Source organism: Rhinoraja longicauda, chromosome 13 (genome assembly GCF_053455715.1).
Source record: "Rhinoraja longicauda isolate Sanriku21f chromosome 13, sRhiLon1.1, whole genome shotgun sequence".
Classification (NCBI taxonomy): Eukaryota; Metazoa; Chordata; class Chondrichthyes; order Rajiformes; family Arhynchobatidae; genus Rhinoraja; species Rhinoraja longicauda.
In genome coordinates this window covers 3,087,423-3,112,562 of record NC_135965.1, presented here as the reverse complement: position 1 = coordinate 3,112,562, position 25,140 = coordinate 3,087,423, and the positions used below count along the sequence as shown (strand labels likewise).

The window sequence follows — 25,140 nt, the reverse complement described above, 5'->3', positions numbered from 1 at the left end:
AGTGAGTTGATGCCCTTGAATCTGGCAGCAAGAGAATCCCTGTTTATACGTAAGGTTCCGTTTAAAGTGTGCATGGACAAAATAAAATATCTCGGTATCTGGGTCACACATAAATTTAAAGACCTTTTTTCAGCAAACTTTCCCCCTCTCCTGTCCTCTATTAAAGAGGATATTGACCGTTGGGATCTGTTACTTCTATCTTTGGCAGGTAGGATTAACACTATAAAAATGAACATATTGCCCAAGCTTCTTTATATGTTTCAGTGTATACCAGTTTTTTTAACTAAAACGTTCTTCATTTCTCTGGATAGAAAGCTCTCTTCCTTTATTTGGAATAAAAAGATTCCACGTATACGCAAAGCTACACTACAGAGACCTCATCGGCAGGGAGGGCTTGGACTGCCAAACTTTCAGTTCTACTATTGGGCAGCAAATATTAAAAGTATTTCTTATTGGATGGAAAGAAATGTATTAACCACTGTACCTGACTGGCTAATTCTAGAGAGAGACTCTTGTAAGAACACTTCATTAGCCGCCTTATTATGTTCAGGTCTGCCATATCCAGAGCCTATTACCAAATACACTTCTAATCCAGTTGTTATTAATTCTTTAAAAATATGGAAGCAATTCAGACAATCCTTTGATATCTGTAAATTCTCAATACTCGCTCCTATTGTAACGAACCATGCATTTCTGCCACCTTCGACAGATGCTTCATTCAGTGCTTGGCTCAATCATGGGGTCTGTTCATTTAAAGACATGTTTATAAATGGTTTGTTTGCATCTTTTGCGCAGATTGTTCAGAAATTCAATATCTCTAGGTCACACTTCTTTAGGTATATGCAAATTCGCAGTTTCATATCTTCTAATATCACTCAATTCTCTTCACAGCCCTCAGACACACTCCTAGACTCAATTTAATAACATTACATCAATCAGAAAGGGAAAGATAGGTGACATCTATTCTTTACTAATAAAAGAAAACATGACAAGTCTTAACTCCCTAAAAGAGCAGTGGGAAAGGGATCTGGGCATGACAATTTCAGACTTTATCTGGTCAAAGATGATTGGGGGTATATACACATCTTCGATATGCATGAAGCACTAAAGCGGAAGTGGCGGCGCCTAACGGCTGCGGCTCGCTAGCAGTCTGTTCGTTTTTTTTCCTTTTTTTTTGTTGTGTGTCGGTGTTGGGATGGTTTTTGTGTTTTTTTGGTTGTGTGTGTGTGGGGGGTGGGGGAAACTTTTCTCTTTTGGGTCTCTTCCTCACGGCGCGGGGTGCGGCTCGGCCGCGGGGCCCTACATCGCCCGGTGCGGCTCGGCCGCTGGACTTTACATCGCCCGGTGTGGTTTGGCCGCTGGACTTAACAGTGCCCGGTGCGGCTCGGCCGCGGGACTTTTCATCGCCCGCTGCGGCTCGGCCGCGGGGCTTTACATCGCTGGTGCGGCTCGGCCGCTGGACTTAACAGTGCCCGGTGCAGCTCGGCCACGTAGCCTATCATCGCCCAGTGCGGCTCGGCCGCGGGACTTTACATCGCCCGGTGCAGCTCGGCCGCGGGACTTTTCATCGCTGGTGCGGCTCGGCCGCGGGACTTAACATCGCCCGGTGAGGCTCGGCCGCGGGGCTTTACATCGCTGGTGCAGCTCGGCCGCGGGACTTTTCATCGCTGGTGCGGCTCGGCCACGGGACTTAGCTGCGCAGGGCTTGGTCGCGGGGCCTTCCATCGCCCGGCTCGGCCGCGAGACGTTTCAGCGCCCGGTGCGACTCGGCCGCGGGACTTAACATCGCCCGGTGCGGCTCGGCCGCGGGACTTTACATCGCTGGTGCGGCTCGGCTGCGGGACTTTTCATCGCTGGTGCGGCTCGGCCACGGGACTTAGCTGCGCAGGGCTTGGTCGCGGGGCCTTCCATCACCCGGCTCGGCCGCGAGACGTTTCAGCGCCCGGTGCGACTCGGCCGCGGGGATTTCCATCCCCTTGCGGGGACTGTGCGGGTCGGTCGGGGACGAGCTGCCTGTCCGTGGGCGTGGGGGGCAGAGTGGAAGTTTTGTTGCCTCCATCACAGTGAGGGGGTGTTTGGAGTCACTGTGATGGACGTTTGTGTTGGGGTTATGTGTCTTGTGTTCTTTTTTTGTGTGACTGCTATGTAATTTCGTTCGGTACCTTGGTACCGAATGACAAATAAAGCTCTGTTATACTGTTATACTGTTATGCAGTTTAAGATTTTCCACCGATTGCACTGGACCAAAGCTAAGCTAGCCCAATTTACACCCAATATAGACTCCACGTGTGACCGTTGCAGGCAGAACCAAGCCACTTTAATTCACATGTTTTGGGATTGTCCTAAGTTATCTAATTTTTGGCAATTAATAATTGATATGCTCTCCCAAACTACCAATTAATCTTTGGAACCATCAGCCCCCCTTGCTTTATTCGGTGTGGTAACACAAAATCTTGCATTAAATAATAATAAACAAAATCTTTTGTCTTTTGCCACGATGGTGGCCAGACGACAAATCCTGATCAGATGGAAAGATTGTAACCCTCCAACATTTGCACAGTGGATTAGGGATATGTTGTATTTTATTAAATTGGAGAAGATTCGGTATACTGTTAGGGAATCAGCTGACAAGTTTACATTGATATGGCAACCTTTTCTTAGTTGTATTGATGCTTTAGGCTCTGATAATTTTATGGTTGGGTAGCGTCTTTGATATGTGTGTATGTAATTAAGAGTGGAATTGAAATATTAGAATGGTCCCTGATATGTCTCAACATTCCGATTTTTTTGCTTCCCTCCTCTCTGAGGGGTTTTGTTGTTTGTTTTTGGTTTTTTTTTGTGTTTTATGTTTAGTATATTGAATGGTATTGTGGGTGGTGGGTGGGGGGATACTTATCAGCATTAATGTGTTCATGCATTGAATTATCAAAGCTGTATTAATAAAAATCAGAAATAAACTTTGTTAAAAAAAATAATAATAATAAAAGAGAAGACGTATAACATAGCAAAGATGAACGGGAAGCCAGAGGATTAGGCAACTTTTAAAGATCAACAGAAGGTAACTAAAAAGGCAATACAGGGAGAAAAGATGAAGTACGAAGGTAAGCTAGCCAAGAATATAAAAGAGGATAGTAAAAGCTTCTTAAGGTATGTGAAGAGGAAAAAAATAGTTAATACATACGTGGGTCCCTTGAAGACAGAAACAGGTGAATTTATTATGGGGAACAAGGAAATGGCAGACGAGTTGAACATGTACTTTGGTTCTGTCTTCACTAAGGAAGACACAAACAATCTCCCAGATGTACTAGGAGACAGAGGACCTAGGGAGGAACTGAAGGAAATTCACATTGGTCAGGAAATGGTGTTCAGGGTAGACTTATGGGACTGAAGGCTGATAAATCCCCAGGGCCTGATGGTCTGCATTCCAGGGTACTCAAGGAGGTGGCCCTAGAAATCGTGGATGCATTGGTGAATATTTACCAATGTTCTCTCGATTCTGAATCAGTTCCTGTGGATTGGAGGATAGCTAATGTTATCCCACTTTTCAAGAAAAGAGGGAGAGAGAAAGCAGGGAATTATAGACCAGTTAGCCTGACATCAGTGGTGGGGAAGATGCTGGAGTCAATTATCAAAGATGTAATAGAGTGCATTTGGATAGCAGTAACAGGATCGGTCCAAGTCAGCATGGGTTTATGAAGGGGAAATCATGCTTGACTAATCTTCTGGAATTTTTTGAGGATGTGACAAGAAAAGTGGACAAGGGAGAGCCAGTGGATGTAATGTACCAGGACTTTCAGAAAGCCTTTGATAAGGTCCCACACAGGAGATTGAGCAAAATTAGAGCACATGGTATTGGGAGTAGGTTATTGACACGGATAGAAAATTGGTTGGCAGACAGGAAACAAAGAGTAGGGATTAAAGGCTCCTTTTCAGAATGGCAGGCAGTGACTAGTGGGGTGCCGCAGGGCCCGGTGCTGGGACCACAGCTATTTACAATATACATTAATGACTTGGATGAAGGAATTAAAAGTAACATTAGCAAATTTGCAGATGACACAAAGCTGGGTGGCAGTGTGAACTGTGAAGAGGATGCTGTGATGATGCAGGGTCACTTAGACAGGTTGGGTAAATTTGAGGTTATCCGTTTTGGTAGCAAGAATGGGAAGGCAAATTATTATCTGAATGGTGTCAGGTTAGGAAAAGGGGAAGTACAACGAGACATGGGTGTCCTAGTACATAGGGCACTGAAAGTAAGCATACAGGTACAACAGGCAGTGAAGAAAGCTAATGGCATGTTGGCCTTCATAACGAGGGGAGATGAGTATAGGAGCAAAGAGGTCCTTCTGCAGTTGTACAGGGCCCTGGTGAGACTACACCTGGAGTACTGTGTGCAGGTTTGGTCACCTAATTTGAGGAAGGATATTCTCGCTATTGAGGGATTGCAGCGTAGGTTCATGAGGTTAATTCCTGGGATGGCGGGACTAACGTATGATGAAAGAATGGAGCGACTGGGCTTATATTCACTGGAATTTAGAAGGATGAGAGTGGATCTTATAGAAACATAAAATTATTAAGGGATTGGACATGCAAGAAGCAGGAAACATGTTCCTGATGTTGGGGGAGTCCAGAACCAGGGGCCACAGTTTAAGAATAAGGGGTAGGCCATTTAGAACTGAGATGTGAGCTGTGAATTTGTGGAATTCTCTGCCTCAGAAAACAGTGGAGGCCAATTCACTGGATGCATTCAAAAGAGAGTTAAATAGAGCTCTAGGAGCTAGCGGAATCAAGGGGTATGAGGAGAAGGCAGGAACAGGGTACTGATTGTGGATGATCGGCCATGATCACATTGAATGGTGGCTTGAAGCGCCAAATGGCCTACGACACCTATTGTCTATGTATCTAAGGTATCACAAAATGCTGGAGTAACTCAGGGGGAAGTCTTTTAGGACCGAGATGAGAAAACATTTCTTCACACAGAGAGTGGTGAGTCTGTGGAATTCTCTGCCACAGAAGGTAGTTGAGGCCAGTTCATTGGCTATATTTAAGAGGGAGTTAGATGTGGCCCTTTTTGCTAAAGGGATCAGGGGGTATGGAGAGAAGGCAGGTACAGGCTACTGAGCTGGATGATCAGCCATGATCATATTGAATGGCGGTGCAGGCTCGAAGGGCCGAATGGCCTACTGCACCTATTTTCTATGTTTCTAGCAGGTCAGGCAGCATCTCGGGAGAGAAGGAATGGGTGACGTTTCGGGTCGAGACCCTTCTTCAGACTGATGTCAGGGGGCCGGGACAAAGGAAGTATATCGGTGGAGACAGGAAGATAGAGGGAGAACTGGGAAGGGGGAGGGGAAGGGAAGAGAGGGACAGAGGAACTATCTAAAGTTGGAAAAGCCCATGTTCATCTATGTATCTAGGTCTGTGCTCTACCTCCTTCACAGCCAGAGGAGGCCACATGCAAACTGGAAGAATACAACGTCATATTCCTCTAGGGTAGCTTCCAACTCAACAACGTGAACATTTAATTCTTGCATTCCAGGTATCCCCTCTCCTTCTCATCGACCCAGTTCCCTCCCACCAACCTCCCCGCACATCTTTCTTTCCATTATTCCCATCCCTGTTCCCAGATCCTTTCCCCTCCTTCATACAAATATCTCCCACATCTGCATACTCTAAGTCCTCTATGCCCTTCCACCCACCATTCCTCCTCTAGTTCTGTATTTCACCCCCCATCTTCCTTCCAAATCTGATTCCACAACCTGCACCCTTTGGTCTTCTCCATTTATCATTTCCCACCTTGGTTACTATCTCCACAAATTGTTCCATCACCTGACCCATCTGCCTCTCAACCCCTCCACATCTGAATCCTCCCATCTCTCGCTGGTTTTGCCACACCCCTTCCCCCTATCTCTTTCAGCTACCTCCCCTCTATTCCATCGGTCTGAAGTAGAATCCCAATCCAAAAAGTCATCTCTACATTTCCTTCCACAGATTCGCCCTGACCCGTTGAATTCCTCCAGCAGTTTTTACTTATAAAACTTACTCGTGAACAAATTATTTGTTTTCTAAATTGATAATGCATACTTTTGCTTTGACTCTGTACTGACTTAGTTTCCAGAAATCTCACAGTGTGCAAATTTACTGCAGTAAAAGAGTCTCTAACACCATTAGAATATTAGCTACCATCAGGCATGAACTTTTCCATGAAAGCTGGTAGAACGTGGAGTCTTAGAGATATACAGCATGGAAACAGGCCCTTCTGCCCAACTTGCCCACACCGACCAACATGCCCATCTAAACTAGTCCACCCTGCCTGAGTTTGGCCAAATCCTTCTAAAGCTGTGCTATCCATGCATCTGTGCAAATGTCTTGCAAATGTGATGATGGCACCTGCTTGATCTGCCTCCTCTGGCAGCTCATTCCATACACCCACCACCTTTTGTGTAGGAAAAAAAAAGTTGTCCCTCCGGTTCCTATTAAATCTTTGTCCCTTGCCTTATGCCTATGTCCTCTGGTTCTTGATTCCCCTACTCTGGGTAAAAGACTGTCCATTTACCATATCTAATCCCTCATGATCTTATGCACCTTTCAGTTTATTTTATTGTCACGTGTACCAAGATACGGTGAAAAGCTTTTGTTGCGTGCTATCCAGTCAGCAGAAAGACAATAAATGATTTCAATCGAGCCATTTACATGATAAGGGAATAACGTTTAGTGCAAGGTAAAGCTAGTAAAATCCGAGCAAAGATAGTCCGAGGGTCACTAGTTAGGTAGACTGTAGCTCTCGAGTTGTGGTTGGATGATTCAGTTGCTTGATAACAGCTGGGAAGAAACTGTCTCTGAATCTGGAGGCGTGTATTTTCACACTTCTGTACCTTTTGCCTGTTGGGAGAGGGGAGAAGAGAGCATGTCCAGAGAACGACTCGTCCTTGACTATGCTGCTGGCCTTACCGAAGCAGCGTGAGGTATAAATGGAGTCAATGGAAGGGAGGTTGGTTTGTGTGATGGTCTGGGCTGCGTCCACAATTCGCTGCAATTTCTTGCGGTCTTGGATGGAGCTGTTCCCAGACCAAGCTGTGATGCATCCCGATAAAATCCTTTCTCTGGCGCATCTGGACAAGTTGGTGAGAGTTGTAGGGGACATGCCGAACTCCCTAGGCCTTCTAAGGAAGTTGGTGTGCTTTTTTGGCCATCGCTTCAATATGGGTGGTCCAGGAGAAGTTGTTGGTGATTGTAGGAATTTGAAGTTTTCAACCATCTCTACATTGGTGCCGTCAATGCAAACTGGAGTATGTGTACTGCTTTGTTTCCTGAAGTCGATCACTGTCTCCTTTGTGAGGGAAAGAACTGCAGATGCTGGTTTAAATCGAAGGTAGACACAAGATGCTGGAGTAACACAGGCAGCATCTCTGGAAGGAATGGGTGACGTTTTGTTCGTCCTTTCTCCTTTGCCTTGCTGCCATTGAGAGAATAGCTGCTGTCTCGACACGAGGTTCTCGATCTTCTTCCTGCACTCCGTCTCATCATTATTTGATATCCGGCCCACAATGGTGGTGCCGTCTGTGAATCTGTAAATTGAATTAGGTTTGTACATGGCTGCACAGCCATGGGTGAACAAGGAGTAAAGAAGGGGCTGAGAACGCATCCTTGCGGAGCACCAGTGTTAAGGATTATCGTAGAGGATGATTTGTCCCCTATCCTCACAGATTGGGGCCTGTTGGTCAGGAACTGGAGCATCCAGTTGCAGAGATGTTTGCTGACACCAAGTGCTGCAGGTTTGGTGATACAGATCTATGGATCACTCTTTATCCGCCTGCACTCCAAGGAATAAAGTCCTAACCTGCTCACCCTCTCCATTTCACCCAAGTCCTCGAGTCCTGGCAACATGATTGATAATGTGTACATATGTATCAAATTCTTTCCAAAGCAAGCTTTTATTCTGTAATGCATGTTAAATCAATGAAATGTAGAAGTCATAAATGTAGTTAAATATCTTGTGTTTAACACTTTGGATCAAGTCAGCCAGTGCAATATCTGATTATATAGGTAGTTTAACGGTACAAGAGTGTTTCTGAAGCAAATTGAGAAAGATGACCCTTGAGGTTTAAGAAATGATTGATCATTGCAGAATAAAACAGAATCACGTGGCTCAACTTGGTTTGGTTGTGGATGGAACTAGCCTTGCACACGCACTCAGGAAACATGAAGAATTGTTCATGGAAATGAGCAAAAACTGCAACGCTGTGTTATGTTGTCGAATGGCACCACTGCAAAAAGCAAAAGTAAGTTCATTACTCACGATTGTAATTAGTTTCAAACTTAAACTTGTAAGATATTTAATGAGTAACATAATTTGATCAAAATGCTTTGCCAGTTTAATTTAACACTGAACGGCTTACGTATTCTTAAATTCCATTATATTTTGATTATGAAAATGTTCATTGATTAGAATAAAATTTAAATTTTACTTTCTTGATAATTCAGTGGTGGAAATATGTTTTGCCAGTTCAGAATCAAACTGTTTAGATTTGGTCCCTAATCTTAACTGGGATGCTAGCATAACAATTCCTAGTGATAGGCCAGAACTTTTTTTTTGCCTAGAGTGTAGGAGGTTGAGGGGTGATCTAATGGAATTATTTGAAATTATGAGGGTAGAAGATAATATGAAAAGCCATGGTCTTTTCCATGGGGTAGGGGATTTTAAAAGCTAGATGGGAAACATTTAAAAGGTATCTGAGGGGCAACTTTTTCATACAGAAGCTGGTGCATATATGGAACAAGTATTCAGAGTAAGAGGTAGAAAGGGGGTAAGTTACGATATTTAGAAACATAGAAAATAGGTGCAAGAGGAGGCCATTTGGCCCTTCGAGCCAGCACCGCCATTCATTGTGATCATGGCTGATCATCCACAATCAGTAACCCGTGCCTGCCTTCTCCCCATATCCCTTGATTCCACTAGCCCCTCGAGCTCTATCTAACTCTCTTTTAAATTCATCCAGTGAATTGGCCTCCACTGCCTTCTGTGGCAGAGAATTCCACAAATTCACAACTCTGGGTGAAAAAGGTTCTTCTTGCCTCAGTTTTAAATTTAAAATGCATGTGGATAAGAAAGGTAAGCAAGGATGTCGTCCAGGCATGGTCAAATTGAAATAGCTTGGTTAGGCAAGTTAGATGGTCAGGATAAGTTGGGCCAAGGGGCTTGGTTCCATACTGCATACTCTGACTGTATCTAAGAAACAAAATTAGCCTTCACCTGATGGCAGATTTCCACTGATCACTATTAGTTGAAAACTGATAATTATGCTTCAGTTGTGTATAAATGTGATCTAGCCTTCTCAGACAACATTAGTAATTTGGGGAAGTAGCTTCATTGAGATGATCAGAATAAAGAACTATAGTACTGTGGAACAATGTAATGTAGGATCTGTTCTTTGCTGACGTCTCAAAATGATTGTCAAAGCAGTAAACAGATTTGTCTGCAATATTCCTGGGTACTGATTTGACCCGATTTGATCATGCAAAAAAAAAATCCAATCTCGGGCAGTTTGAGATGAAGAAGAAGGTGGCGTTGGGTCTCTTGCAAACCATAAAGGTGCACACGTCCCCAGGCCCTGCTGGGGATCTTTCCCACGTTATTGATAGAGGCAAGAGATTCTGGGGTTTGACGAAGATCTTTGTATGCTCCCTAGCCACGCCAGGTCCTGGAGGACGGGACCAAAGCCAATGTTATTTCTTGGGCGGCATAGTGACCCAGCGGTAGAGTTGCTGCCTTACAGCGCCAGAGATCTGGGAGTTCCATCCTGACCTTGAGTGCTGGCTGTACTGAGGTTGTACATTCTCCCTGTGGCCGTGGGGTTTCTCCGGTGCTCCACTTTCCTCCCACATCCCAAAGACTGTAGGTTAGTAGGTTGATTAGCTTCTGTAAATTGTCCCTAATGTGTAGGAAAGGACTAGTTAGTGTATGGGTGATTGTAGGCCTGCACAGACTCGGTGGGACGGAAAACCTGTTTCCACGCTGTATATCTAAACAAAACTTTCTTCAAGGGAAATACAGATAATCCAGGAGCTTAAAGGCTGGTGAACCTCAGTTTGGTGGTAGGCAAGTCACAGTGCAGGATTCTTAGGGATAGGATTTACCCACGTTTGGAAGAGAAAACAGTTATTTGGGGACAGTCAGCACGACATTGTCCATGGCAGGTCATGTCTTACTAGCGTAATTGATTTTTTTAAGGAAATTATGAAGGTGATTGTTGTGGGATGGGCAGTAGATGATGTCTACTAGGACTTCAGTAAGGAATTTGAAAAAGTTCCTCGTGGTAAGTTGATTCAGAAGATAAAAATGCATGTGATCCACCGTGACTTGGTAGGTAGGATCCAAAATTACTTACCTAAAGAAGACACAGGGCAGTGGGTGGTTTAGTTTAGTTTAGAGATACAGCACGCAAACTAACCCTTCGGCCCACCGAGTCCCCGCTGACCAGCGATCCCCACTCATCAAACCTACCCTACACACACTCAAGACAAATTTGCATTGATACCAAGCCAATTAACCTACAAACCTGTATGTCTTTGGAGTGTGGGAGGAAACAGAAGTTCTTGGTGAAAACCCAAGCAGGTCACGGGGAGAATGTCCAAACTCCGTACAGACAGCACCAGTAGTCAGGATCAAACCCAGATCTCTGGCGCTGTAAGGCAGTAGCTCTACCACTATGCCACCTAAGGGTGTAGTTCTGGCTGGAGATGTGGGACCTGTGATGTTCTGCAGGGATATGTGTTGGGACCTCTGATGCTTGTGATATACAGGAACAACTGGGACAAAAATGAAGATGCTTTGGTTAGTAAATTTGCAGCGACACAAACAAATAGTGGAGTTGCAGTCCGTGTTGCACTTTGGGAGGTTAAATTAAATTCGTTTTAGATTAGACATACGGTATGGAAACAGGTCCATCGGCCCACTGTATCTACGCTGACCATTTCATCATCCGTTCAAGTTACTTATCCCACAACACATTAGGTGCAATTTACAGAGGCCAATTAACATGCAAACCAGACCGTCTTTGGGATGTGGGAGAAAATCGGAGAACCCAAAGGAAACCCACATGGTCACAGGGAGAACGTGGAAACCAAACACAGACAGCACTGGAGGTCAGGATCAAACTCGGTCTCTGGCTTTGTGAGGCAGCAGCTCTATCGCCGCGCCACTGTACCACCCTTTTTGTAAGGGGAAAATAATACAATTATTGGCAGGACATTTTAGCAGCATTGATATACAGAGGGATCTTGGGGACCAAGTCCATAGATCCCTGAAAGTAGCAATAGACGTGGATTAAATGGTAGAGAAAACGTAGGGGGGATGCTTGCGTTCGTTGGTCGGGGCATCGGGTGTAAGAGTCATAATAATAATAATAATAATGCATTTTATTTATATAGCGCTTTTCATATACTCAAAGACGCTTTACATGAAGTCATGTTGCAGGTTTATAAAACTTTGGTGGGGCAGCATTTGAATGATTGTGTGCAGTTCTGGTCACACCATTGCAGGAAGAGCATGGAGGGCTTGGAGAGGGTGCAGAAGAAGTTGACCAGAATGCTGTCTGGATTAGAGGGTATTAACTATAAAGGGAAGTTGGACAAACTCGGATTGTTTTCTCTGGAGTATCGGAGGCTGAGGGGAAACCTAATAATAGGGTGTACGAGACCAAGTGGACCCGTTGGGCCCAAACCTCTCCTGCATTGGTGCAGCACCCTCTCCTCCCCCTCTTCCCCCTCCCTCCTCTCCCCTCCTCCCCCTCCCTCCTCTCCCCTCCTCCCCCTCCCTCCTCCCCACTCCATCCCCCATGTCCATGTCTTAGATTGAATTGAAAATTAGTACTTTCTAGCATTGGATGTTTTAATCAACGTTGACATTTTACAGTTATGAATTTCATTATACATTAACTTTTGTGCCGTGAGGCATATAATTGTGCCATTTACGTTTTTATATTTTCAGGTAGTCAGACTTTTGAAGTCATTGCCAAACAAACCAATTACCTTGGCAATTGGCGATGGTGCAAATGATGTCAGCATGATACTGGAAGCAAATATTGGTATAGGTATGTGAACAGTGTTGCCATTTTCTATGTTACATCAGTGGTTAGGACTAAATTGATAGACCTCAAAAAGAAAAAGTGGATAGTAAGTGAAATGTAGAAACTAGGAACTGCAGATGCTGCTTTACAAATAGTATAAGAAAATAACTGCAGATGCTGGTACAAATCGAAGGTATTTATTCACAAAATGCTGGAGTAACTCAGCAGGTCAGGCAGCATCTCGGGAGAGAAGGAATGGGTGACGTGTCGGGTCAAGACCCTTCTTCAGACTGATGTCAGGGGGGCGGGACAAAGGAAGGATATAGGTGGAGACAGGAAGATAGAGGGAGATCTGGGAAGGAGGAGGGGAAGAGAGGGACAGAGGAACTATCTAAAGTTGGAGAAGTCAATGTTCATACCACTGGGCTGCAAACTGCCCAGGCGAAATATGAGGTGCTGTTCCTCCAATTTCCGGTGGGCCTCACTGTGGCACTGGAGGAGGCCCATGACAGAAAGGTCAGACTGGGAATGGGAGGGGGAGTTGAAGTGCTCGGCCACCGGGAGATCAGTTTGGTCAATGCGGACCGAGCTCAGGTGTTCAGCGAAGCGATCGCCGAGCCTGCGCTTGGTTTCGCCGATGTAAATAAGTTGACATCTAGAGCAGCGGATGCAATAGATGAGGTTGGAGGAGGTGCAGGTGAACCTTTGTCTCACCTGGAAAGACTGTTTGGGTCCTTGGATGGAGTCGAGGGGGGAGGTAAAGGGACAGGTGTTGCATCTCGTGCGGTTGCAGGGGAAAGTGCCTGGGGAGGGGGTGGTTTGGGTAGGAAGGGACGAGTGGACCAGGGAGTTACGGAGGGAACAGTCTCTGCGGAACGCAGAGAGGGGAGGGGATGGGAAGATATGGCCAGTGGTGGGGTCCCGTTGTAGGTGACGGAAATGTTGGTGGATGATTTGTTGGATCCGCTGGCTGGTGGGGTGGAAGGTGAGAACGAGGGGGATTCTGTCCTTGTTGCGAGTGGGGGAGGGGGCTTTACAAAGATGTGCTGGAGTAACTCCGTGGGTCAGGTAGCATCTCTGGAGAACATGGGTAGGTGATTTTTCAGGTTGGGACCCTTCATCATACCAATTATACGGGGGGGGGGGTAGAAAGCTGGAAGAGAGGAGGGGCAGGACAAAGTAATAGGTAGATACAGGTGAGGGGGATTTTTGATAGGCAGGTGGTTGGAGAAAAGCCGGAGATTGAAGGACAGAAGGTGTGAGACAAAAGGAATAGAGATTTGCAAACTGTAAAGCAAGAGGAAGGAATATAGGTGGAGGGGGGAGGAGAAAAGTAGGTGTGACTCTTGGTGGGGTACAGGGTGGAGAGAGGGGGGGGGGGTACGTCCTCAAATTGGATACTTCAGTGCTCATATCAATGGGTTGTAAACTACCTAAGCGGAGGATGAGGTGCTGTTCCTCCAGTTTGCGTGCGGCAGCACTCTGACAATGAAGGAGGCCCAGGCCAGCATGGGAAGAGGGGTTACAGGACGGAGATTTGAAGAGGAGTTTTAGTATGGGAATGGGTAAAGGAGTTTCAGTGTGGGTGAACTGTAGCAGAACAATGCTAATACCATCCAAATGTCTCTAGATAAATTAAACTGCAATATTTCTTTATATATGATTGTGTTTCCTTCCTATTAGTTTGTCAACAAAGTAATGAGGTCATTTTTGAAACAGTTCAATTACTTTTCCTTGTGAATACTCAATTAAAAACCTGGGCATCCTGATAATTGTTATCAGGGTCAATAATGATATAATTGACCTTAAAAATAAAAATGTGTATTAAACTCTGACCAATAATTGGGCTTGTATCATAACTTAATGCTTACCAAGGTGTGAACATTTCCAAATGAAGCAAGTCAAATCTGGATTTTAGGGAAACACATTGAGGTATTTGTCAAACATTTTTCAAAGGACATTTGAGCCGGTAAATGGATAGGAAGAGTTTAGTTTAGAGATACAGCACGGAAACAGGCCCTTCAGCCCACCGAGTCTGTGCCGACCAGCAATCCCCGCACACTAACACTATCCTACGCACACTAGGGACAATTTACACTTACACCAAGCCAATTAACCTACAAACCTGTCTTTGGAGTGTGGGAGGGAACCGAAGATCTCGGAGAAAACCAACGCGGTCACGGGGAGAACTCCGTACAGACAGCACCCGTAGTCGGGATCGAACCCGGATCTCTGGCGCTGTGCCACCGTGCACCGTTTATAGGGCTATGGGCCAAATGCAGAGGACTATGGGCCAAAGTGGGATTAGCCCAGTTGCCAACTTGGTCGGCATGGACAAGGTGGGCCAAAGGGCCTTTTTCCATGCTGTATATCTCTAACTCGATGCCCGATTATGTGAGACAGTTTACTGGATGAAGTGCAACACTTCCTGAGTATTCGGTATTCTCATTGGCATAGACTCAGGACAATGAATAGTTTGGCCAATAGTATATTGCTTCGCATAACCTGCTCTTGTCACTCTGGATTATGTTCCATCTTTCCCTTTGCCTACCCACCTTTAGACTGCACTAATGTCTGAGCTTTTAGTCATCATGGACTTGCATCTTGTCAGCCACTGCAATCTCCTAATTCACTGGATGTTTTCAAGATAGAGTTTGATTTAGCTCTCGGGGCTAAGGGAATCAAGGGATATGGGGAAAAAGCTGAAACGAGGTACTAATTTTGGATGATCAGCCATGATCATATTGAAGGGCGGTGCTGGCCCAAAGGGCCAAATGGCCTTGCACCTATTTTCTATGTTTATACTGCCATTGTTTAGAGCCCTGGGTATTGCATTACAGGTTGAACATCGATTTTCCGGCACCCTTAGTTACAGAGCCTTTCTGGATTATCCATTTTTCTGGACGAACAGAGGTCACGTGATAATGAAACCACAATACACCTCTGGCCTGCTGATGACACCCCTCCCGTGTCTCTAAAGCACCATGGAGTGAGAGAAACTTAAATAAAACAAATATAAACTGAATGTGAATGGATGAGCTGCCGACCGTCCCCCCAGCTGTTTAAACCCCGGCTTCCAACCCCATTCCTTATTCGCAAGGTGCAGCCCTTCACCCTCACGAGCCCTTCACCCTCTGAAAAGACACAAAGTGCTGGAGTAATTCCGCTGGTCAGGATCCCTGGATAACACAGAGAGGTGACATCGGGACCCTTCCCCAGATTAATTCAGTCAGCTATATCCGACATCTGTTATAAGGGAGTCGTTAAAATGAGGGTTTACTGTATTGACTTTGTAAAACAGCTGGGAGGGAAGATTGAGAGCATTATTTCACCACAGAGGGACAGGGCCAGAAAGAGTGCTCGCCACTCGCAATGCCACCTGTGGCCACTCAGGGAATTTCAACTGATCTCTGATAGGCACAAAATGCTGAAGTAACTCAGCGGGACAGGCAGCGTATCTGGAGAGAAGGAATGGGTCGAGACCCTTCTTCGGTCTGAAGACCCGAAACATCACCCATTCCTTCTCTCCAGAGAAGCTGCCTGTCCTGCAGAGTTTTTATATCAAAAAATACTTTATTCAAGTAATAAATATTTACAAAACATCTTCTTTTCAAAACCCCCATCCAACATTCCCGGAGGTTACACGTTCAATGCAGATATTCATTTCCAAATCCTGTCCCGCTGAGTTACACCAGCATTTTGTGGTCTATATTCGATTTAAACCAGCATCTGCAGTTCATTCCTACACATTTCAACTAATCTCTTGTCATTTACTCCGCATTATAGGGGTGGGTGGACCTTTAGTTACCGGAAAATAGGTGTTCAATCTATATTTTGTTTAGTTTCTGTTTATAATGTAAATGTTATAGAAGATCAAAGATATCTGAAATCGAAAATGTAAAATGTCTAAGCTGTCTTAACATTTTATTTTCCCAGGGATTATGGGTAAAGAAGGAAGGCAAGCAGTGAGAAACAGTGATTATGCCATAGCGAGATTCTGCTTCATCACTAAATTGCTTTTTGTCCACGGTCACTTCTATTATGTTAGAATAGCACATCTTGTACAGTACTTTTTTTATAAGGTATGTTTGGATATTCTCAGTTTACTATTTTTTTCAATTTTGTATTACTCCCAAAGCATTAGCTTTAATTTGTATTAATTGATAACTCTCGTTCCAACCCCTTCTCACTAATCCTGTCAAATGTGCATTGCTAGCTATCTGCTACCTGTTAGTCACTAAATCTCGATAGTAATAGCTTTCAGTCTCTTCGAGAGTAAAGGCATCCAGGCTGAGTTTAAATGTTGACACAAGAAGCTGCAGATGCTGAAATCTTGAGCAAGAAGACAAACACAGAAGCAATTCAGCAGGTCAGACAGCATTTGTGGAGGGAATGGACTGACAGCATTTCGCATCTGGACCCCAAAGCATCATCTTTCTATTCCCTCCACAGATGCTGTCTGACCAGCTGAGTTCCACCAACTTTGTGTTTTTTGCTGATTAAGTTTAGGTTGTTCTTGTCCATTGGATCTCTTTAACATTAGCAGCCAAAGAATTAGATTGTGCACGTCTGGTTGATTGCATTAGTCAAAACAGGTTGCAATCTCCCACCCCATGTTTTCCCTGGTGGCATCAAGGCCATCCACTCAGCACCTGATGCTGCCCTGGCCTGGATGTCTACCCTTGACCTACAACTTTAGGCTGTGCACGCCATACGCAAGAAGAAGAAGCCAAAGAATTGCAGTCTACATTTTTTTGTCTATGTGAGGATTTTTTTGTAGTGCACCTGCTGCTGGTTGAAATAATGAAAGCAAATTAGGCATAGCCTAGGAACTAAATCTTGAAATATTTATTTAGCACTGTGCAATCTCAACAAGGAAGTAGAAATATTTCCAATAGGTCAGCTACTTCATAGTGCTCCCATTGTAAATTTTTAGATTTGTGGATTTTTGCAATCATTTTACAATTGTTAGTACTGAATAGTGCATTGTTTGTAAAGCTTCATGACACTATTATACTTTTTTTTCAGAATGTCTGTTTTATCACACCTCAGTTCATCTACCAGTTCTTCTGTATGTTTTCACAACAGGTGAGCATTACAATTCTTACTAAATTAATGAACTTCAGAATCTATTATTTTTTTCTGCATGTTTTCTACCTCTTTACTGTCGCTGGTGAATTTACAAACTTTGAAGGAGAAGCAATTATTAAACTTAAATGAGAGTACATTCCCTTTGATAGCCATTGAGTTCAGTTTTACTTGGGATTTTTGGTGCCACAATCCATCAAATGCATCCTTGATGTCATTGGCTGTCATTCTCACATTGCTGTGGCACTTCAGCTCTTTGGTCCATGTTAGGACCAAGGATGTGATCAGGTCTGGAGTTGAGAAAGGCAAACTGGACAATGGTGTGTAGGTCACTGATGAGGAAGTGCTGCTCAGAATATGGAAAATTAAAAAAAATGTTAGCAACTATATGAATGTTCAGAACATTCGTTACATGATGGATGAATTTATGGCATCAATAAAAAATAATGGTATAATCATTACAGAAATGTTTCCTACGTTAACCAAGAAAAACCCTTGCAAGCTTGAAAGGGTTCAGAAAAGATTCAAGCTTGAAAGGGTTCAGAAGAGATTTACGAGGATATTGCCAGGACTAGAGGGTGTGAGCTACAGGGAGAGGTTGAGTAGGCTGGATCTCTATTCCATTGGGAGTAGGAGGATGAGGGGAGATCTTATAGAGGTATATAAAATCATGAGAGGAATAGATGGGGTAGATGCACAGAGTCCTTTACCCAGAGTAGGGGAATCGAGGACCAGAGGACATAGGTTCAAGGTGAAGGGGGAAAGATTTAATAGGAACCTGAGGGGTAACTTTTTCACTCAGAGGGTGGTGGGTGTATGGAGCAAGCTGCCAGAGGAGGTAGTTGAGGCTGGGACTATCCCATCGTTTAAGAAACAGTTGGACAGGTACATGGATAGGACAGGTTTGGAGGGTTATGGACCAAGTGCAAGCAAGTGGGACTGGTGTAGCTGGGACATTGTTGGCCGGTGTGGGCGAGTTGGGCCGAAGGGCCTGTTCCCACACTGTATCACTCTTTGACTCCATGACTCTAAAAGGAACTGAATATTTTGAGGTACTTGATATTTGAGAAGGTGAAAATATAAGGTGGTGCAGTAGCTCTTTTAATAAAGAGAGAACTCGATCAAGGTATAGAATTACGTTTTTGTGGAAGTAAGAAATTACAAGGGAAGAGTCATGAGTGTTTAATTGCCATATATATCAACAACAGAACAATGAAGTTCTTACTCGCAGCAGCATAGAGGGCCTGTAAAACAATATACATACATAATATATGATAAGCAAAAAATCAATAAATTCTGAAAACTCTGACCAGCAGAATCATTTCAATTGCTTACAGCACTGATTTGTGCTTTCCCTTTTTAATGAGGGATTTGATCTTAACCTGTTCTGCTGCTGTTCACCAGAGTACAGCATCATCTTTGGCATGTCAATGGGGGAAATCATCCATCCTTCCTAATCATAGTTGCCCAGTATGACAGAATATGAATTTTAAAAAATTATCATGAGCTACAAAAATAGTCCTAGAACACAAATGGGTGATATTAATCTTCAAATAGATTGAGCAAACAGATAGTCTTGAGAAATTTTGGGGTGCGTAGTTTTTTACAATAATATGTTGTGGAACCAAACGGGGAACAAACTCTTATTTTTTATCACGTGTATTGAGCCAAGGTTACTTGACGATCTAGTAGTAAAGAATACTCTGAGAAAGAGTAATCATATGATTAAATTTCATATTCAGTTTGACAGTGAGAATCTAGGGTCTGAAACACATGCTTTATAATCCATAAGCAGTAAAGACAAAATTAACAAAAATGAAGTGGGAAAAATTGAATGAAAGCCGAAACAACCAACAAATAATGGCAAGCGTTTGTGGAGATATTTCATAAATATGCTGTATCTTCTCAACAAAGATGTGTGTCATTGAGGATTAAGTACTACAAGGATGATCCATCCACGGTTAACTGAAGGATGATGTTGTATTGAAAGAAAAGGCAATCGATGTGAAGATTTAGGGTACAATATTAGAATATCAGAAAATTTGTAAAAATAAATTGGATGTGAGTTTTAAAAAAAAGGTCTTTAGAGAACAAAGTAAATCATTCTTTTTAGAGGATGTCAAAAAAGGGAATATTATAGACTATGTATTTCTCATGGCAATGAAGGACTTCAGTCAGCCCAATGTCATAATGGAAGACATGAAAATTATCCAAATAAACAGGTCAAATTCAAGTGGGCAAGCCATAAGGATAAGATGAATTGAATATAAATAAAGGTTGTTCTCTTGATTTTGTGGGGGGGAGGTGGTGGGGATAAAAGATTGCAGGTACAGAGAAACTGTTTCTTACCATTCCACAATGTTATGAGGAGCAAAGATGTTATCCGTAGCAAAGATATTGAAACCCAAAAATATGTTCATTGTAAACGTGTCATCTAACAATTTTGTGGAATTGAACAATAACGCAATTTTTTCTTTTGACTCTTTTGAGTCCCTATCCCATCCGAATTAAAAATCAGTTTATTTTTGCCAAAGCAACTATCTAATTTTCCTCTTTTCTAAATCTGATTCAAATATCTTTTTTTTTTTAAATAATGCTTTTAACTGATTGCCAGTTGCTTACTATAAGTCTTTGGTTATTTTGGGATCTTCGTACAAACCCCCATTAATTATATCCTATTTCCTAAAACAACTATTGTTTAGGATTTTGGCATGTATGTTGTCACAACATCATCCTATATTTATAAATCAATGACAAAGGATCAATACTAGACATGGAAAATAAATGCAGAAAATGCTGAAGATCCTCCAAATCAGGCAGCATAGTTTGAGAGAAACGTTTGACTCAATAATCTTTGATTTTAATAGTTTTTAAAAATTTCTTAGATGCACCTTTGTGGACATAGTTTGACACTGAGCCACGGAATTATGAGGTTGATTGCTTAGTCACAGAGAAGAATTTAAAGGAGCATCTTTAGTGAAAGATGTGAAGACAAATTTAGGAACTGGATGAGTTAAGGCGGCGTTATTATGGATTGAGTGAAATAAATTGAGACAACACAAAGTCAGAATTGGAGAAATACCCACTTCTTAAATTATTGTGCTCTGGGAATTTGGAGAGGGAGAGAAAGGAAGTGCAGAAATTGAAACGGTCAGGACATGCGAATGTGGAATGTTACGGATGCTGAAGCCATGAAATAAAAACTGGAAGAAGGTGTGTCATTGGCTGAGGTTTTTTCCCCACAATGAACTCTGAGGTATCTATCAAATGTTGCAAAGTCTATTGTTTCTATTACCGCAACTTAAATTTCCACCTTCAGATCGCGGTTACTGTCATTTGCACAGGGTAATGAAAATCAATGCAGTTGAATCACCTTTAAGACTCTAAAATGCAGATTGATTTATTTTACACATGACTGACATTCATATAATCAGAAAAGTGCATGAAGGTTTACAGATGTGGAAGTGCATGTCTAATGAGTGAAGAGAGAATTTAAACTTAAAAAGTACCACGTTAATGTTTTTCTTCCAGACATTGTATGATGGTGCTTTTCTGACGTTATACAACATTTGCTTCACTTCCTTACCCATCCTCGTGTACAGTTTGTTTGAACAAGATGTGCACCCTCGGACTTTACACAGCAAACCAGCATTGTACAAGTAGGTTGAATTTGATTTTGCATTTCTTTAGTTTCTTCTCCACGTGATGATTGAGTTTGATTTTTATTTGAATTGCGGGACTGAAAAACATTTGAATTGTAAGGATTTAGCACTCTACTACAAAGTGATGGTGCTAACATCTGACCGAGAATAAACATGTTTGTAAGATCGAGTTTATCATTAAAGCCTGGATTACACATTTCGTGGAGTACATTTTTTCTTCAGTATCTATGTAATACAATACTGCAATTTTATTTAATGGTTTATAACGTGTAAAATAATGTGCATGAATTTTATTTAATTCAAACTTGGACAGCAGAAGCACTTAATATTTTCCTGATGCCAACAAGGTTATGCAGCAGTTGTGATTGAACAAGCTGCGTTTGAACATGGAAGAGTGCAGCACAGGAACCGATCCAATGTCCATAATGTCTTTGCCAAATAATCTAAACTAATCTCCTCTGCCTCCATATCCCTCCATTCCCCAGATGTCCATGTGCCTATCTAAAAGCTCTTGCACGTTACAATTGTCTGCTTCCACCACCATCCCTGACAGCACATTCCAGGCAGCTACCACTCTCTGTGTAATAACACTTGTGTAAAAAAGTTTTTACACTTTCCCTCTCTGATCTTAAAGTACCCCCTATTGTCTTTGACTTTTCCACCGGGAGGGGGGGAGGGGTAAGGAAAAAAGATTCTGACTGTCCAACCTATCTATGTCTCTCATATTTTTATATACTTCCATCAGGTCTCCCCTCAACCTCCAACACTCCAGAGGAAACAATCCAAGTTTGTCCAACCTCTCTAATCCAGTCAGCGCTCCGGTAAATTTCTACACCCTCTCCAAAACCTCCACATCCTTTTTGTAATTTGGCAACCAACACTGCATATAATACTCTAATAGCAGCTGCAATGTGACTTCCTAACTGTTACGAACCAAGGAGTTGCAGAAGGAGTAGTCTCTGCAGAAAGGGGTGGGATGGGAAGAAATAACTGGCGGTGGGATTACGTTGAAGGTGGCAGAAATGTCAGGAGTATGTTGTGTTGGGTGCAGCAGTTAGCAGGATAAAAATTGAGGACCAGCAGAACGATATCCTTATTTTGTTTGGGTAGAGAGGGAGTGAGAACAGATCTTGGGGACTCAGAGCAGACGCGGGTGAGAAATTGAGAGTAAGGGTTGGCGTCCTTGCCAATGACACTGTGGGAGGAGGTGTAGTCAAGGTAACTGGGAGTCAGCGGGTTTGTAGTAGACTTCAGTTGATAATCTGTCCTCTGTGATGGAGGTAGGGAAATTGAGAAGGGGAGAGAGATGTCAGATAGTCCAAGTACATTTGAGGTTAGGGTGGAAGTTAATACAGGTCGAACACCAATTTTTTTTTTCCTCCCAGCAACTGATGATCCGCCCACCTCTATAATCCGGACAAAATTACGAGCGCTGAATTGCTCGTTCCCTGTTGAAGTTCCCTGAGCGGCCACAGATAGCATTGCGAGTGGCAAGTGCTCTTTCCGGTCATGAAAGACCGGAAAACTTTCATCTCAACTTTGCTCTCGGTCTTCTCTCCTAACTGTTTTACAAAGACAATAAACCTAATTTTAATGTCGGATACAGTGGACGGACCTGCCGACCCATCCCCGGCTCGCACCGTTTCCCTGACTGTTTAGGGCCCTGGCTTCTGACCCTATTCCTGACTCGCCAGGTGCACCATTGAGCCCCTCTTCACCCACCAACAGGACACAAAGTGCTGGAGTAATTCAGCTGGTCAGCATATCTGGAGAACACGGATAGGTGACATCTGGACCCTTCTTCAGACTAATTCAGTCAGCTAAACTACTCCAAAACTTTATGTGGTTTCACTTTAAAACTAGGTACTGTGGGTAGGTGTGAGGGGCCTGTTTCAATGCTGTATCTTTAACAATAAGTAAAAATAAAAATACTTGCAGCTTCATAGGCCTGTTAGTGCAAAGCATGCAATAATAATACAATAAGTTAATAATCGTTAATACAAGGTAACCAGACCATAATAGTGCCTAACGAAAGTCCCATTATGCAATAAAAACAAAGTCCACAGTAGGTCATAGGTGCTGAGGTTGTGATTAATGTGCAGAGCTCAAGAGCTTGATGGTGCTGGGAAGATGCAGTTCTTGAACCTGGAAGTCACTGTGTTGAGGCTCCTGTACCACATTCCCCATGGTTGTAGCAGATGAGAACGTGGCTAGGGTGGTGTGTGTCTCTGATATTAGTATTCACCATTTCTGTATGTCTTTCTTGTGAGTTTAAATTTTTATACACTGTTGCGTTTGTAGTGCAGTGCCCTCCATAATGTTACGGGACAAAGACCCATCATTTATTTATTTGCCTCTACTCCACAATTTGAGATTTGTAATAGAAAAAAAAATCACATGTGGTTGAAGTGCACATTGTCAGATTTTATTAAAGGCCATTTTTATACATTTTGGTTTCACCATGTAAATAATCCCCCCATTTCAGGGCACCATAATGTTTGAGACACATGGCTTCACAGGTGTTTGTAATTGCTCAGGTGTGTTTAATTGCCTCCTTAATGCAGGTATAAGAGAGCTCTCAGCATCTCGTCTTTCCTCCAGTCTTTCCATCACCTTTGGAAACTTTTATTGCAGTTTATCAACATGAGGACCATATTTGTGCCAATGAAAGTCAAAGAAGCCATTGCATAGCATCCATCCATCTTGGCGTTGTCCTGCTTGGAGAGGGGGATTTTTCATCTGTGGTTACATCTCACTGTGCCCAGGAAGGATGAAGTGTCCTCTCCATTTGATTTGGCTGCTGAGCCTGGGCAGGTAAATGGGAACATAAACTTGCCCAGCATCTGCATTCCTCTCTCCATCTGAGAGGCTGATCCAGAGGAACGGTGTGATGCTACATCTGGGGCTACTCGGTTGCAGGAGTTGCCGGAAGGCAAAGAAGCCATTATGAGACTGAGAAACAATAATAAAACTGTTAGAGACATCAGCCAAACCTTAGGCTTACCAAAATCAAGTGTTTGGAACATCATTAAGAAGAAAGAGAGCACTGGTGAGCTTACTAATCGTAAAGGGACTGGCAGGCCAAGGAAGACCTCCACAGATGATGACAGAAGAATTCTCTCTATAATAAAGAAAAATCCCCAAACACCTGTCCGACAGATCAGAAACACTCTTCAGGAGTCAGGTGCGGGTTTGTCAATGACCACTGTTCGCAGAAGACTTCATGAACAGAAATACAGAGGCTACACTGCAAGATGCAAACCATTGGTTAGCTGCAAAAATAGGATGGCCAGGTTACAGTTTGCCAAGAAGTACTTAAAAGAGCAACCGCAGTTTTGGATAAAGGTCTTGGGGACAGATGAGACGAAGATTAATTTATATCAGAGTGATGGCAAGAGCAAAGTATGGAGGAGAGAAGGAACTGCCCAAGATCCAAAGCAAACTACCTCATCTGTGAAACATGGTGGTGGGGTCGTTGTCCATTAGCGATGTTAGCTTTACCATCATCCTCCTCTCTCCCACCACCTGCACTGAGTCGAGGGGGCACCCAGGACAGAGCTGGCCTTCCTGACCAGCTTGTCGAGTCTCTTCCCTTCCACCGCTGAGATGCTGCTGCTCCAGCAGACCACTCCATAGAAAATGGCCGATGCAACCACCGTGTTGTAGAAAGTCCTTAGGAGTGCCCCCTGCACTCCAAAGGACCTGAGTCTCCTTAGCAGATAAAGTCTGCTCTGGCCCTTTCTGTATAGCGCATCGGTGTTTTCAGTCCAGTTTATTGTTGAAGTAGACACCCAGGTACTTATAAGAATCCACCCTCTCGATGTCCATTCCCTGGATGTTCACCGGTGTCGGGGGGACTTGGCTGCATCTGCGGAAATCTACCACCATCTCCTTGGTTTCCCCCGCGTTGATCCGGAGGCAGTTCCGCTGGCACCAGTCCACAAACTCCTTGATCAGTTCTCTGTACGCCCTGTCCTCGTCGCCCGTGATGAGACCGACGATGGCAGAGTCGTCAGAGAACTTCTGTAGATAGGAGTCTGCAGAGCTGTGCCTGAAGTCCCCAGTGTACAGGGTGAACAAGAATGGCGCTAGCACTGTTCCCTGCGGAACCCCAGTGCTGCAGACCACCCTGTCCGAGACCAGGTCCTTTGTCCTCACATACTGTGATCGGTTGGTGAGGTAGTCCAGAATCCAGGATGTGAGGTGGTGATCCACTACTGTGCGCACCAGCTTGCCCCCCAGAAGCCCCAGCTGGATGGTGTTGAATGCACTGGAGAAATCAAAGAACATGATTCTCACAGGCTATCCGGCCTCTCCAGGTGTGA

The 25,140-nt window shown here is 43.6% G+C and overlaps 1 protein-coding gene across 5 annotated transcripts in view; it reads left to right on the top strand.

Moving 5' to 3' along the window:
- atp11b (ATPase phospholipid transporting 11B) overlaps positions 1–25,140 on the top strand; it is a 148,825-nt gene that overhangs the window by 78,803 nt on the left and 44,882 nt on the right. For all 5 annotated transcript variants that reach the window (XM_078410212.1, XM_078410211.1, XM_078410207.1 and 2 more), the window contains 5 exons: positions 8,126–8,279; positions 11,987–12,089; positions 16,002–16,147; positions 17,094–17,153; positions 20,685–20,812. In XM_078410212.1, the coding sequence (XP_078266338.1) occupies positions 8,126–8,279; positions 11,987–12,089; positions 16,002–16,147; positions 17,094–17,153; positions 20,685–20,812 (591 nt within the window). The remainder of the gene's footprint in view (positions 1–8,125; positions 8,280–11,986; positions 12,090–16,001; positions 16,148–17,093; positions 17,154–20,684; positions 20,813–25,140) is intronic.